Consider the following 14,263-nt stretch of genomic DNA (forward strand, 5'->3'; position numbering starts at 1 on the left):
TATAACTCACACAACCAAGTAACAGGTGCTGAGGACTGATGCGGCAAGCCCTGAGCAGAGCAGTGGGCCCTGCTCGGGGGTTGGGGGCACAGCAAGGAAACTGCCTGCAGAAGCAGAGCACATGGAGAAGGGCCTGCACAGAGCAGACCCCCTGCCCTGCTTCCATCTCTCACGCAGCAGCAGCTTGGCATTTGCACAGTTTTTGTGCCCACATAAGCATTTGATGGGCTGATACAGCCTAAGCGTGACTATAGGAGGCGCAAGCAAGTCGACAAATCCGTCACGGGCTTATAGCTCCACCAGGAAAGGACCAGCAGCACCTGCAAAGGGCATTTGCCATCTGCAGTATTTACTTGACTGAGGGAGGAGTTGGGCCCTTGAGACGGAAGCCGGAGAAACAGCAGGACCCGCCACTCTAGTGCACCTGGAAATCAGGACAAGCATTTGCACCACCACAGCTTCCCACGCTCCAGTCTTACAGCTACCTAGTCTGGCACGGCACCCGCCGTGCTACACAGCATGCCACCCCCAGCCTGCAGCCCACCAGCTCCCCTGTGCAAAGGCTGACCTGCACCGCCACACCATGTCCGGTCCCAGCAGCAGTGATTTGCACTTCCATAGCAGCAAGATGGTGCATTAAAAAACCTCTCCAAAAGCACAGGGTTACTGAGATATGCACCGCTACACTAGAGAACCAGATCCCAGCTGCCCTTTTTGCCAGGCCTGACTGTCCCGGAAGAGAGTTATGAAGGCAGCTGCACTGCAGTGCAGGCGTCTCACCTTGCTGCACAGCGGTGCTCAGCACTGACCTAGGTCCACAATACTGCAGGATGAACCCAGGCAGCGCACAGACATCACCACATGACTGTCATCATCCCAACCCACACTGTGCCCAGGCTGTAACTCAGATGCAGCTCCTGGGCTACAGGGAACCTGGTCGTTCGGTCATCAGCTGATTATTTTGGGAAGCCCAGAGCAGCGCGTCGCAGTAAGGGGTCTCGCTGGGCCAGAACAATAGTGCGGTCTCTCTCAGGCCACAAGCAACTTCATTGCCTTGCACGTACAGCCAAACACTGAGAACAGCAACTGCAGCAGGGCTGCTTCCTCCAGCCAGAGGCTGGCTTCAGGGCAGAAGTCCTGGAGGAGATGAGCGGGAGAAGGCCCGGTCACAAGCGGCATTGTGTGCTGGAGTTGGGCATTTCTCACAAAGCAGCAGTGACCGTTAGCAAGCCAAGCCAGTGCTGCCAGGGCCTGGGGCTGCCCCTCCGAAAGGTCTCGTGGATCACAGACCGGCATGGCTTGTAAAGGCTTATCGCGGACCTCGGCTCCTCCGCAGGAGGACGGGCCGCGTCCCCGGTACGCTCAGACATCCTTTGCAAACTCTCCTAACTCTTCGGCTGCTTTTGTGCCCCAGGAGTGGAAACCTCGTGAGCTGATGCAATCATATGCATTTCTGCATCAGCCAGTGCAAAGTCAACAACCATTCAGGCCTTCGCTTCAGACTGGTTAGGCCTGAGACGCTGGAAAGGAATCCTTTACAGCCTGGGCCAAAGCCTTCGAGCTGCCTTTTCTTGTTTTTTCCCAGGGTCCCTCCTGTGCTCTTTGTGCACCTCTGATATGTCAGGGACCCTGCTGAGAGCCTCTGTGCTTGCTCCTTGCCCCTGTGATGGCCCTGTGCAGCATGCGACTTCCTAGCGGACCCAACGCAGATCAGCTCCAGCACTGGCCTGGCCGGGCTGCCTGTCCTCCCAGCCCTGGGAGACTGGCTGTTTGCTTGCTGCAGCATCCCCAGGGTGCGGGGCAGCGTTTGCCAGCTCCAGCAGTGACAACACGATAGACATTTGCCACCTCGGGGAGGATTCAGACTGGGGAGAACGCGCAGCACTGCTGCCTGCTGCTGGGGTGTGCTGGGACAGGCACTTAAAGGTCTGGAGGCCTTTGCTGAGCCAGACTCCAGCCTCCCGCTGCCAAAGGAGCAGGAGAAGCAGATGCAGGCTCTTCCAAGTCCGGGCGCTTTGATCTCACAAGCTGGACAAGCCCCCCTGCCCAGACCACCTCCAACCAGCCTCGAAGGCTCATTTCTTCCTCCTCCTCCCCACCCTCGAAGCAGCTGCTTCCCCACATCTGCAGAGAAGCTGCGCTGGGAAGGGGCTTCTCCTTGCCAGGGAGCCAATTTGAAGCTAAAACAGACACTTCAGCAACAAGCTCGTAGCCGGGTTCCCCATTCGGTCTCTGAGCTCATCTCCCCCGGGGCCGTGAGGCTCGGCACTGGGCCTCTTCCCCCTCTCCACTGTGTGTCTAATGGTCTGGGCTCTGCTTGCCTTGTGGGAACTGTTTAGTCTCAGTTCAGACATCTCTGTTCCCCATCTTCATTGGCCAGCCCCCGCAACTTTACCCAGTTTTTACCCTCCCTGCAATGCCCTTTTTTTCCTTCCCTTTGCCCCCAGGCAGAGCTGGCTGCAGTCAGGAGCACCGTGTATCATAGGAACAACTCACATTGCGTTATCAAAAGCCCCCTTTGCGCCAGACTCTGACTCCATCCCCTCCGGGCACAGCCTGGGGCATTCGTTTTATGGGTGCAGCCAGACTGACTCAGTGGGGTTACAGTGGAGCAGGCACCTGCATATTGCAGGGATCGCAGTGTCCCTGGCTTGCTGCAATCATCCATGCTGGCTGCAATGCATCTGGGGCACTTTGGCACTTGCTGTTGCAAAGGAAACAGGACAAGAGTGAGCACAACTGTGCCGCATAGTCTTCAGCCCCACGGGGCTTTGCTCTGTTTCTCTGGTCATAACCATATTTTTCTAACGTCAGAAGGGACCTGAGCAGATCATCAAGTCCGACCCCCTGCCATGGCAGGAAAGAGTACTGGGGTCAAACGACCCCAGCAAGATGTTCATCTAGCCTCCTCTTAAACACCGCCAGGGTAGGAGCCAGCACCACTTCTCTTGGAAGTTGGTTCCAGATCCTAGGAGGGAGATGGTGTTTGCGTCTGTGTATCCATGTGCAAAGAGTGAGTCAGTAAAGTGTGTGCATCCATCTGGATGTGTATGTGTACATGCGCAGGGTGTGCATGCATGTGTATATGTTGCTAGCAGGAAGAGTATATTTGTGTCTATGCCCATGTGCAGAGTGAGTGAAAGTAGTATGCGCCTGTCTAAGTGCACGCCTGTGTGCATGTATGTTTGGCCATAGTGGGACAGGGGGACAGGGAACAGAGAGAAGAGGGGTGCATGTGCCCTCCCATCCTCAGCCCGGCAGGTTCCCCCCAGACTCCCCTGCCAGCACCAGGAAGGGAAGCAGCCCAGCTCATGTGGGGGGAGGGGCCCTCCAGTGTTGTCTTTGCCCAGGGCCCCAGTGCACATTAATTCACCACTGGGTGCGGGGCTGGACATGGAGGCGGATGGAGACCCCGGACTCGGATGCGGAGCAGTGAGGGTGGGGGTTGGAGTGGGGTGGACACAGAGCGGTGGGGTGCGGGGTCGGCATGTGGAGCCTCTGCACAGGCACTTCAGTCCTGTATGGCACCGGAGGCTGTCGGGGGCACTGGGCCCTGAGAGCTTGTGCTGGCCTCAGCGGTGCTGTGAGCAGGGACCCCATGAAGAACCATGCTGGTCCTTGGTCGTGGCTGCTTGGGTTCACGGTTACAACCCTGGGTGCAGCCTGAATTCACCTCCCCCCATCACTGCAGAGTGAGCTGACATACAGGGGGGTCTTCCCCAAGGCCCCAGAGATCCCCAAAAGACCCCCCCCCGGTGTTCTGTGCACACTTGGGGAAGTGGATTTAACACCCACATACCCCATCACACTGAAGGGGGGATTCCCAGCCATGACACCTCCCCAAAGCCCCCCTGGACCCTGAGCAGTATGCAAATTGTTGGGGGGAACTGCCCCCCATATCTGCTTCAGCAGGGCCCTCCTTGCCATCACTGCTGCTTCTCCCAGCCGCAGAGGTTGGGCTGCGACTGGGATTGGGGCTTCTGCCTTGTCTCCACTCCAGGGATATACACCAAGAAGGCAGCAGGGCTCCGGCCAAACATGGGAAGCAGAGGGGCCACCCGCCAACCAGCACCCTGCCCCGCTCCACCCAGTGGGGGTTCCCTCCAAGGCACGTGGCGCTGGGACTATCTACTGCCACCGGGTTGCTGCAGGCGCGGGAGGGCGTCCACGCCCCGCAGGTGAGTGTGTGACCAGAACGGGGCACAGGCTGCATGCTGGGGGCGGGGGGGCAAGTCCAAAGCACCATACTACAACACACATGAGCCACAAGGTTTCATCAGGGCCCTTGGCACAGCTTACCAGACCAGGGGCACCCCCAACCTGGGTCAGGGCCACAGGGTGATCTCACATCCCCTATCCTGCCCCACCAACAGGTGATTGCTGATGTTGCAAAAAGAGAACACTTTGGGCATCTCCAAGATCAGGGTGATGTCCTGATCCAATTCCCCACCATTGCTCTCTATGCACGCTACCAGTCACAAAACTGTCCAAGCCTCTCTATATGAATCAATCATCTCCTGGCACAGCAAATGCATATGGGAGACTCATCACCACACTGGTCCAGTCTCTAAGCCATGTGTCCAGCTGGACTCTTGCTATCCCCCACCAAAACAGTCAAAGCAGCAGAGTAGCCCATGAACCCCAGCTCCCCTTCACAGGGTGCATCACAGATGCCGTGGCTCTCAGGAAGCACTCTGCCTTTCCTGCGCTGCAAGTGTGCGATGGGCTGGTTCACCTGGCTGACAGTCAGGAAACTGTGGGCTTTGTCCTGATTCACCCAGCAAATGCCCCTGGACAGGTACCTCACTGCTCTCTGCAGGGTAAGGCAGCGTCTCCTGCCCAGTGCTCAGTGGCTGCCAGGAGCTACATCAAAGCCGAGGCCCGAGTCCCCAAAGGGATTCAGCGTCCAACAACCAACCATTCAGGATTAAGGCCCCAATTTACTGTGCATGCAAATGATATGCGGACAATACTCCAGGTACGACTCAAAAGTGCAAGAGGGAGGCCACACCAGAGACTTGTCCTTCTGCGTGCCTGCCCCACAAGCACTTCCTGAAATTACCATTTCCTTTAGCTTAGACTAGCTAGTGAGAACATTTTCTTAAAGAAGTCGAGCATGTCAGGGCTGGGCTGTGCCCCAGTCAGAGGTGGTAGCTCGTGGCAGTGCTCAGGCCACACCAAGCTGCAGGAAAGGCAGCCCTGGCCAGCTGTAGCCCTGGGGCACCCAAAGGGCAGGGAGGATACAAGAGTCCCTGCTGTGCTCACCTGGGGCAGCTGGCAGGGGAGGTGGTTTTCATCCCAAGTGCTTTTACTGACCTGGCAGGGGAGATCCCCTTCATCTCCGCCTTGAATGACTTGCTGTAGTTACAGGGTGAAGGTCTGTCCCTGAGGTCTGGAAGGATGGGTTTAATCTGCTGCCTCAGGGACAGATATGCGGGGGGAGAGGGGCCAACTCGTGTCTCAAATTCTTCTCCAGCATCCTGGAGTCTCCCCTTCCAGGCATCACTATGGGGGCTCCTATGCTGGCTGCCCGCAGACCTGAGACTAAAGCTTTGGGCAGGCTCTCTGCTTGGCTCTGCTCACCAGCTGTGAAGGCAGCAGGCTCAGGGCCTCTGCCTGCTCACCCTTGGAGCTTGCAGCAGCCCCTGGGGGCATTTCCAGCTGTGCACAGAGCACCAAGCTGGGCCTCGGCACTGCAGCCAGCAGCTCGCAGCACAGCACTTGGGCGCCCGGGAGAACAGAACATCTTGTGCCTGGGGGCAGCTGCGTTCCTTGTGCAGCTCTTGGCAGGGCTGAAGCAACACCGCGCTCGCACGCAAAGCTGCAGGAGGAAGTTGCAATCCTAGGCTGGGCAACAACGGCAGCCTGCCGCGCCAGTAAGGAGGGATAGATGCCAAAGGCCCACTTGCTACAGGCTGTCTTTCATCGGGGCCAAGGACGCCAAGAGGAAGATGCTGCGTGGCCTGCACCCATGGAGCTGCTGAGAAGGAGCAGACATGCTTGCCTCACCTCGCACAACTTTAAATAGTAGCACTGGTTACACACCTGCAGACCAAAAACCACAACTAACACTTGGCAGTCCCACTCGCATGTAGACCTAGGTACCTGCGGGGAAGCCTCTGAGCATTTGATATCTAACCATCAGTATTAATCTAATCAGGGAGGGGGGGCGCATAGCTGGCTGCATCTCTGGCGATGCCTGTACCATGTCTCTCAGCTGCAAAGAGCCCTCTGGTGTCCAGAAAGGGCTCCGGGATCCACTGGGAAAGCATTTGGGTTTGAAATGCCCCGGCTGCTGGCTTTATTTTTGCTGACACTGGGTTACCAGGTTCCTCTCAAAGGAAGGGAAGCAATGAATAACTCAAGTGAAACAAAGATTTAAACATAGGACAATAAGCACTAGGCATTGATTCATCTAGATGGCCCATTCAAATGCATACATCCGCTACGTCCTCTCTGGCTCTTTGTGATGCCCCTTCCTTCTAGGCTAGTCCTGAAAACCCAGCTCTTCTGCATGAAAGCACCTGAATCAATGTTATTCACCCCCTCTGAAAGGACAGAGCAGGAGCTTTCTATGTCAGCACCAAACACTGCAGCCAGTGGGAGTTTCATTTGGGCAAAGACTGGGTAACACATGCGCACATGCATCGGGATCTGGCCTTGTAGGAAAAGATATAAACCGGCCCCCTGGCATTTGCCTGCATGTATACTGCTTCTGGACCTGTGCAACTTCTGTCTGTAACAGGCGGGGGAGACAGTCATTATAAATCACAATATCGCTGTAATTTCGCCCCAGACCCAGAGAAACTCTGACTGGAGGATCAAGTTTCCATCTGCAGCTCCACCCATGACTTCCGAACACCTCAGCAGGGACGTGGTGACACACGGAGGTTTGTGCTCCTTTGCTACATAAAGCGTCACCAGCTAACAAACCAATTCATCTCCTGGGGGGGCTGAGCAGTGTCTCTTCCCAAGGGATCAGGCACAAGGGAATTGCTTCTAGCCAGAGATGTCTGCCAATTGCCGTCTCTGGAAAAGACTGCACAGAGCAGCTGCCGGACAAAGGAAAAAGCCTAACTAGGCTAAGGCTGGTCATGCAATGCCCAGTCTTGCATCTTAGCCTGCTTGCCTCACTGCTTTTGGTTTGACAAGAAGCAGATTATACTAAGCGCTCCCCAGGAGCTCTTAAAAGCTGCATATTAGCCATGCAACGTACATCGAGACGGCACAGCAGGGAGTGAAACAGCTTCTCTGCCTTCCTGTCGGAAAGAGGTTGCTCTCCAAACAGCTACGTTTATAACTCAGAACTAACGCACTCCGCAACAAAAATCCTGGAGCAAGTCTGAGTCACCCAGGTCCCTTGACAAAGCAAAAAGCAGCCACCAACTTACTGGGGAAGGAAACGCTCATTGTGGAGTTCCTTGGTGGCCTGCTGGGGATTTTGCAACCAATTCTCAAGCAAGTAGTGGTTGGGCGCCTTTGGGCGGTCTCAGAAAGAGAAAGTAATTTCCTTGCTGGGGAGGCAGCACATTGCAAGGTATCACCGTGCAGAAACTGAGCAACGGGACCCAATCCACAGCACAGTTACAGCTCAGGCGCGACTGTGTGGCACTTATTTGGTACTACGACGGATGTGAAGGTGACCAGTTCAGGATGGTCTTCATAGCAGTTGCTTCCAGGAGGTCTGTGGAAGGGCAGGGACACCTCTGCTTTGTTTCAGAGAGAAACTTGTGCAAAGGGATTAATGCTGAGGATCACGTACTTATTAGTGCACAGCTTGTGGCTAAAACCATCCTAGCCACGGAGGCCAGAAGGCAGTGCTCCAAGGGCATTTCCCGTGTGGCTGCACACAGGGGAGCGGGGGGGACCCTTGACATACCAAAGTGCAACTTCAAGATGAAATTGGGAACAGCCATTCACTCACCTCACCCACCGCAGCCAGCTTTGAAGGGAACCCGATCACAACACACAACCAAGTCTTCTTAGGCTGGAAGTTTGTCTCCGCAAAGCACCTGGCACACCATCAGCTAGCAGCAAACTGCCTGGGTCAGCCCCTCTTGTGAAAGCCATTACCGCTGCCCGCAGGGGACAGGAACATTGTCTTGCACCAAAAAGGAGCTGTAAAACACTGTCTGGCGTTCCTCCGTGTTCAGTTTGGCTTTGACTCATTTCTGTAGTGCAGAGTCCACGCAACCAAGCTGTAGGAGGGCCATCTGAGCCCACTTCCACGAGTGCAAAGGCAGAGGAATCTCATTGGAACGAGTGGCGTAACCATCACATCCACCCGAATCCAGCCCCTACTCAAAAAAGAGGCAGGTGAAAAGCATCCCCGAGTGGTAAACACAATTTTTATTCAGGCAATGAAACATGGAAAAAATATATTAGTAATCCTTATTATAATCTCATCTGTGTGAGTATAACTCTTACAAATATTTACCTGACATATAAAAGGGAAATTATTGTACATATAAAATTTATGCAGATGGCCGTTACATACACTGTACAAAGCAACCTGATAGTAGTCAACGCAGAGCGCTCTTTTCCTGCCTCTGGGAAGGAGGGAGGAGGGCACGCAGTGGGAACATGGTGGAAGCAGAAATGCAGTCAGGATGGTCACTCATTGGCACTCAATCGTCTACAAGGGGTCTATCTACGGGCAGGTGTGCACTTGCTAACAGCAACAGGAATTGTTTCACAGGCAGGCGCTCTGGACGCTGAAAACGGATGTTTCATTTTTACTGCGGAGAGAGAGGGGGCCATACTTTGCACTCAGTGCATGGACATTTCAAGTTTCCTTGCGTTTGTGATGCATCTTCGTTTGCAAGGGGTCGGGGGAGGGGAGCTGAAGATCTTTTTTTCCCTTTGGTGTTCACAAGACACTCGTGGAGAGCAGCAACACTTGATGAATTGTCACGGGCGCCCTGCACTGAGAAAACAGTGACCTTCAAACTCTCCTGCCCACACTGCTGAACAGCAAGAGATGAAGCATCCTCTTTACAGCCCCAGAGAGAAGGTGCTACAGGGGACACGCCAGTCTCTACCACAGCTTCACTCCTGGCTCTGAAGCAGCACACCAAATGCAGCAGCCTCACCGATTTCAAGTTACACACACATACATCTTCCATTACAGAGAACTATAATCTTTATATATATTTATTATAGACATGTCACTATAACCATCTTATAGTTAATAAATCCTTCCTGAGGAATCTCGCTTGACCAGGCTCGAGCTGCATGCTGAGAGGCACAGGACTGGACAACACTCAGGTGACACAGACCACGAAAGTGCAACCACTGGACACCAGGGAGCAGGGAAGATCTCATCAAATCAGCGTCGCCCAAAGGGGAGAAGCCCAGTGCAGAGCAGAGGGGCCTGCAGGAAGGGCTGGCTTTAACTTGCAGGCTACAATTTTGCATAGGTGCAGAGAGCAGCACGTCGCTTTGGGATGCTGTGTTCTCCCGAGCAAAGCCGAATGCCGCTCTGAGGGTGCCTTATCTCAGAGCCACAGCACAGTGCCAGGGGGAGAGACAGACGGCTCTTTCCAAGCACAAGGTTTTCCTTCTGGAGGAGTCGGCCTTCAGAACCCTCCTGTTCTACTTCGCCAGGCTCTCGTCCCTCAACGAGCAAACCTCGCCTTGCTTTCTTGGTGCCAACTCAACAAGGCCTGCCCTGAAATCTTGTTTCACTTCTCCGGGCACGGCTAGGAGCATGCATGCGACCACCAAAGCGTGCAGCAGCGGGACGGCAGCCAGACACCCCAGCAAAACCGTGTGTGTTCAGAGCAAAGGTAAGTGGTCTTACATACCAGAAAACACCTTGTGACATACTTGGAGTGAAGGGAAGTGTGCAGGGCCCCAGTGCAAAAGTGCTCAACACACACACACACACACACACACACACGCACACACACGTCCCAGTGTTACAGTCACCTCCTGCCCCACCAGGGACAAGACTGGAAGAGAGCAGCTCAATCCAGGCCCCTAGCTACACTTTTATCCCAAAAGAACTTGTTGCTGTGTTGGGTGAAATCCAGAAGACTGACCCATAGCCTGCGCGTGCCTTCATTCCCTAATTGGAGGGTTTAATTGGAGCTGAAATGGTTCAGGAATTCGGCCCGCTGCTCCTTGAGAATGAGAATTGACTGGACTGACGCACGATGCTCTGAAACCCCTGGACAACTCCTCCCTCTGTGGCTTTCATTTCCCCCATCTCTGCTGGGGCCGTCTCCAGAAAGCTTCTAGCCCAGACTCTGCAGACCCCACAGGCCCAGAGAAATGTCTTAATGCTTGGACACTTCCTCTAAGAGCCCCCTTTCGGGTTCACCTTGACTATCTGTCATCATCTGCTTGCAGAAACCTCCTGCCAGCACAGGGAGAGGCGCTGGGAAAGGATCCCAGGGCTATTTGGAGGCTGAGATGGAGACTCGCCACGTTCTGCGCAGAGGGGCAAGCCCCAGGCTGCAGGCAAACTTGGAAGGAACAGAGATGAAGGGCAGGCATGCCCCATGGGGTCTGCGGCCGACTGCTTTACTGTCTGGCTTCCCTTTGCAGATCGTCTGAGGGAGGCTCTTCCCTCTAGCACGTTGGAGGGGGTTGCTACACCAAACAGAGGATGGGAAATGGTTCCCGATGCACGGAGCCGAATGCCCAAACAAGAGCCAGGGTCATGGAGGGAACCAGCCGCAGGCAAACCTAGGCTGGGATCTCCCTGCTGCATGGTGGGCCCCTTCTCTGCTCGGGGCTAAGCTGATCACATTAGCTACAATTGTGCCGGGGTCAGTCTGTCTCCTGGGAAACATCATAACCCCTCTCAAGGCATAACAGAAATAATAAAATATACTCCAGTACATGGCTCTGGTTTAAACAGGTAGCCTACCAGGCACTCACTGGAAGGAGGGAGAAAGTCAGGGAAAGAAAGGTGGCAGCAAAAAGGTTTGAAGTGTGATCCTTGCAGTGGCCTAGGGCTCAGCTCCTCCCATCTTCCTCTCATTTGATGTCTCCCCACTACACAGGTAGCACCCAGTCGCCCGCCCACAGCCTTGCACAGCCCATGCTATTTGAGGGTACACACCAGGAGAGGGCAGCCTTCACAGCACAGCTCTCTGGTCCTAGCAAAGCATCCATACAGCCCCTCTCTCAGATGCGAGCATCATGTCTCCAAGGCTGGAGAAGCAACGTGCCCAGGCGAACACCACACAGCCAAGCCCAGGGTGGGCCAGTTCTGCCAGGCACCCACAGGTCAAACCCCTTGCTGAAGCTGGATCATGCAGCAGCATCACAAGGACGACACACACGCGCACACACAGACATCTGTACACACGCCAGCCACACCACCCACAGGCTTCTTGGGTCTGCGCCACGGCATGAAAGGAGCGTCAGCCCCTTGGGGGCAGCCAACGAAGGGAAAACGCCCACCACAGCCACAGGGGAGGGCTTCAACTACCTGCCCGCCTGTCTGAAGCCGCACATTTTTAAACTGCTGCCTGCATCCGGCTTTTCCTGGGCAAGGCTCGTCTGCTTCTGCCAGGATTCGTAACACTGAACAGGCATTTCTGACAGCCTAATCCCCTCTGTCTGCATTCCCCATGGCTGGGCAAGGGGCTGGTCTCACAGCAGCGTTCAGACTCAGCTGCAAGCAACATCCCTTTGCATGCTGCCAGTTAGCATTTGCAAATACTGCTAATAAATATTAGGAAGCGACAACGCTGGCGGTGGAGCAGCTGCAGAGGAAGGCAGTCCCCCGTTGCTCTGGAGCGAGCGGTTTCCCCTTCCCCCAAAGCAAACACCAGGCAGACTCAGGGCGTGCTTGCAGCCACTTGACCTGCTTTCCACCAAGTTCCTCTGACGGCACCGAGTGTGTCACTGACTGCACAGCCACATCCATCTGGCTGGGGAGAGTCAGGTGTGCAGCTGGGAGGGGGCCAAAGTCTGAAAGCAGGGGAGCACAGAAGGCCCTAGTGCAAGGACAATAAAGTGCACTGGGGAGAAAGGTGCAGGGGCTTCCCTCTCCAGCTGCTGGCAGGGCCTGGGCCCAGGACCCAAGAATCTGGGTAACACGAACGTACCAGACCCTTGGATCAGCACATACACGAATCACCCCACTTCCAGGCCAGCCATTCCCACTGTGGGGGGGTCCACTGGCGAATCAGACCCACATGCAGCAGGATCCCTTTGGGGTCAGGCAGCCCCCACCACCTCCTGCCTCTTCTCGTCTTGTCACAAACAGCATCGTCCATTCTCAAGGCACCAGCTTTGCATGGCCCAAGCCCTCTGAGCCCGGCACGGGCTCAGCACCCGGCCTGCACCAGCCCCTTGCATTCAGGAGGCAGCTGCCAAGCGGCAAGATGCCCAGTACCATCACAACCTCAAACGCCAGCTCTCCCACAGACAACTCACAGCCACTCCCCAGTGGCAAGGAAACACCGCAGGACTGTCTGCCGGGCCAGCCACACAGCCACTCGCTGACGATTGCCAGAAGAAAAACACTGGCCGGCCCAGCCACAGGGAAACTGAGTCGAGCCCTGAGAGACGCCGGGGCACGAGACTTCTGGTGCAATCGGAGCCGCGACGCCTCTGGGACAACAGGCTGTGTGTGGGGGTGCCGAGGCCTGCACCAAGCGGGCAGAAGTGTGTGCATGTGCTTCTCGTGGCAAGGGGGGTGTTTCTGGGCAATAAGGCAAGGAAGGTGCTTGGAGTTGCAAAACAAAGCGGCCAGGTGCAGAACAGAGGGCGAGGGGACGCAGCTCAGTCGGTCTTCCCTAGCTTCGCAATCAGCTCGTCACAGATCTTGGTCAGCTCCTCGATCTCTTGGTTCTGGAAGACACACCAGCACCGGGAATGAGCAGCTGAGGCTCCCCCATAGGCCCTGCCCTAAGCTGGTGGGAAAGTGCTGTCATTGCACCGCTCTTTGGGGCAGTCACTCTGGCATGCCACCTACTCCGTGCCCCATGCACCTGGCCCACAGCGCCCGAGTAGCCAGGGGCAGCCCAGCTGGAGCAAAGGCAGGCATGTGGAAAAGGAGACCTGCTATCTAGCATGACGCCAGGGAGCTCGTCTTGTACAGGCTGGTGAGCCTGTATGTGGGGAGAGACGAGCCGGCCTGGGTGTCCCTGGGCAGGCTGGTGACCCTCCGTTGTGGGGGATGCATCACAGCCTGAGCAGGAACCTCATCACCACCCAGCCTCTGCGCTTCACACCCCCGAGGGAGGGGCAGCCTGAAACACCACTCCCAAAACGTCTGCCCATAGCTCAGCATGGCTGCGAGCAGGCGGCGACCGGGCTTGGAAGGGAGGGGATATCCCAGCTCAGCCAGATTTCCGAGGCCTCCTCTCTCGTGCTGGCTCCAACTTGAGGAACCAGCCCAGGGTCAGCAGGAGACGCTGTGAATGGCAGCCCACCCCACACAGGGTCCCCGCTACGTCCCGGCAAGGCGGGAGTGGCCTTTACCTTCTGCTGCAGGGCTCTCTCCAGGGACTCCACCTTCATCTGCTCCTTGCGGAGGCCGGCGTGGAGGGCTGCACTCTCTGCCTTGGCTTTTGTGCGCACCTGAGCGATTTCTTCATTGGCTCTTCATTGGGGTGAGAGAGAGAGACACAGCATGAACACGTGCGTTCATCTCCCTGGCCAGTGCCCACTTACACTGCACAGCCTGCAGGCAGTCACCCAAAGCCCAACGGGCCGAAGGTCAAGCTGCCAGAGTCCCCAGCCCTGCTCATGGGGACAGCAGCTTTCTCATTGTGGAGGAGTCATGTAGTTTAAATCAGCTCCTAAACTGACTTACTGAACTCTGGGGCAAATCCCAGGATGGAAACTCAGCTGGCAGGGCTTGTTCCCACCTGGTTTAAACCTGCTCCCAGCCGACTTCCATGCACACAAACAAGCACAGCCAGGGATGTGTGCTGCTTTCCTGAAGCCCATTTGACTTCATACCTTGGGGCCAACTGCTGCAAACCTGCCATGACGCCGAGGCCAGGGGAGGGGGCCAGTTCTACCTTCCTTCTTTAGGAATGGGAGACTCCTTGTGACCCCGAGTCTTAGAAAGGCCAGAGGGCGCAGCCTCATGAGGTCACTCCCAGAAGCAACCCTAATCATGCTGTGGGTAACCCCCAGCTTCACTGCCACGCTGAATGCACCACGTGTCAGACTGCAGGGACGCAGCTCGTCCCCGGGGCAGCTCCCTGCGAGAGGTCAGACGCACAACCGCAGATTGCTGGCTCTGCTCTGCACAGCCTGGGTTATTTTGGTGCGTCGGCTTCCCCTCAGC

At 55.9% G+C, this 14,263-nt stretch overlaps 1 protein-coding gene across 6 annotated transcripts in view; it reads right to left on the reverse strand.

Annotated features, from left to right (window-relative positions):
* Positions 1–8,329: 8,329 nt before the first annotated feature.
* The window catches only part of TACC1 (transforming acidic coiled-coil containing protein 1), a 36,911-nt gene continuing 30,977 nt past the window's right edge, over positions 8,330–14,263 (reverse strand). For all 6 annotated transcript variants that reach the window (XM_090051347.1, XM_090051348.1, XM_090051346.1 and 3 more), the window contains 2 exons: positions 13,447–13,567; positions 8,330–12,813 (listed from right to left, as the gene is read on the reverse strand). In XM_090051347.1, coding sequence (XP_089907473.1) covers positions 12,745–12,813; positions 13,447–13,567 — 190 coding nt within the window. In that variant the 3' untranslated portion in view covers positions 8,330–12,744. The remainder of the gene's footprint in view (positions 12,814–13,446; positions 13,568–14,263) is intronic.

The sequence above is a fragment of the Crocodylus siamensis genome, chromosome 6, assembly GCF_052110815.1.
Source record: "Crocodylus siamensis isolate JL-2025a chromosome 6, ASM5211081v1, whole genome shotgun sequence".
Classification (NCBI taxonomy): Eukaryota; Metazoa; Chordata; order Crocodylia; family Crocodylidae; genus Crocodylus; species Crocodylus siamensis.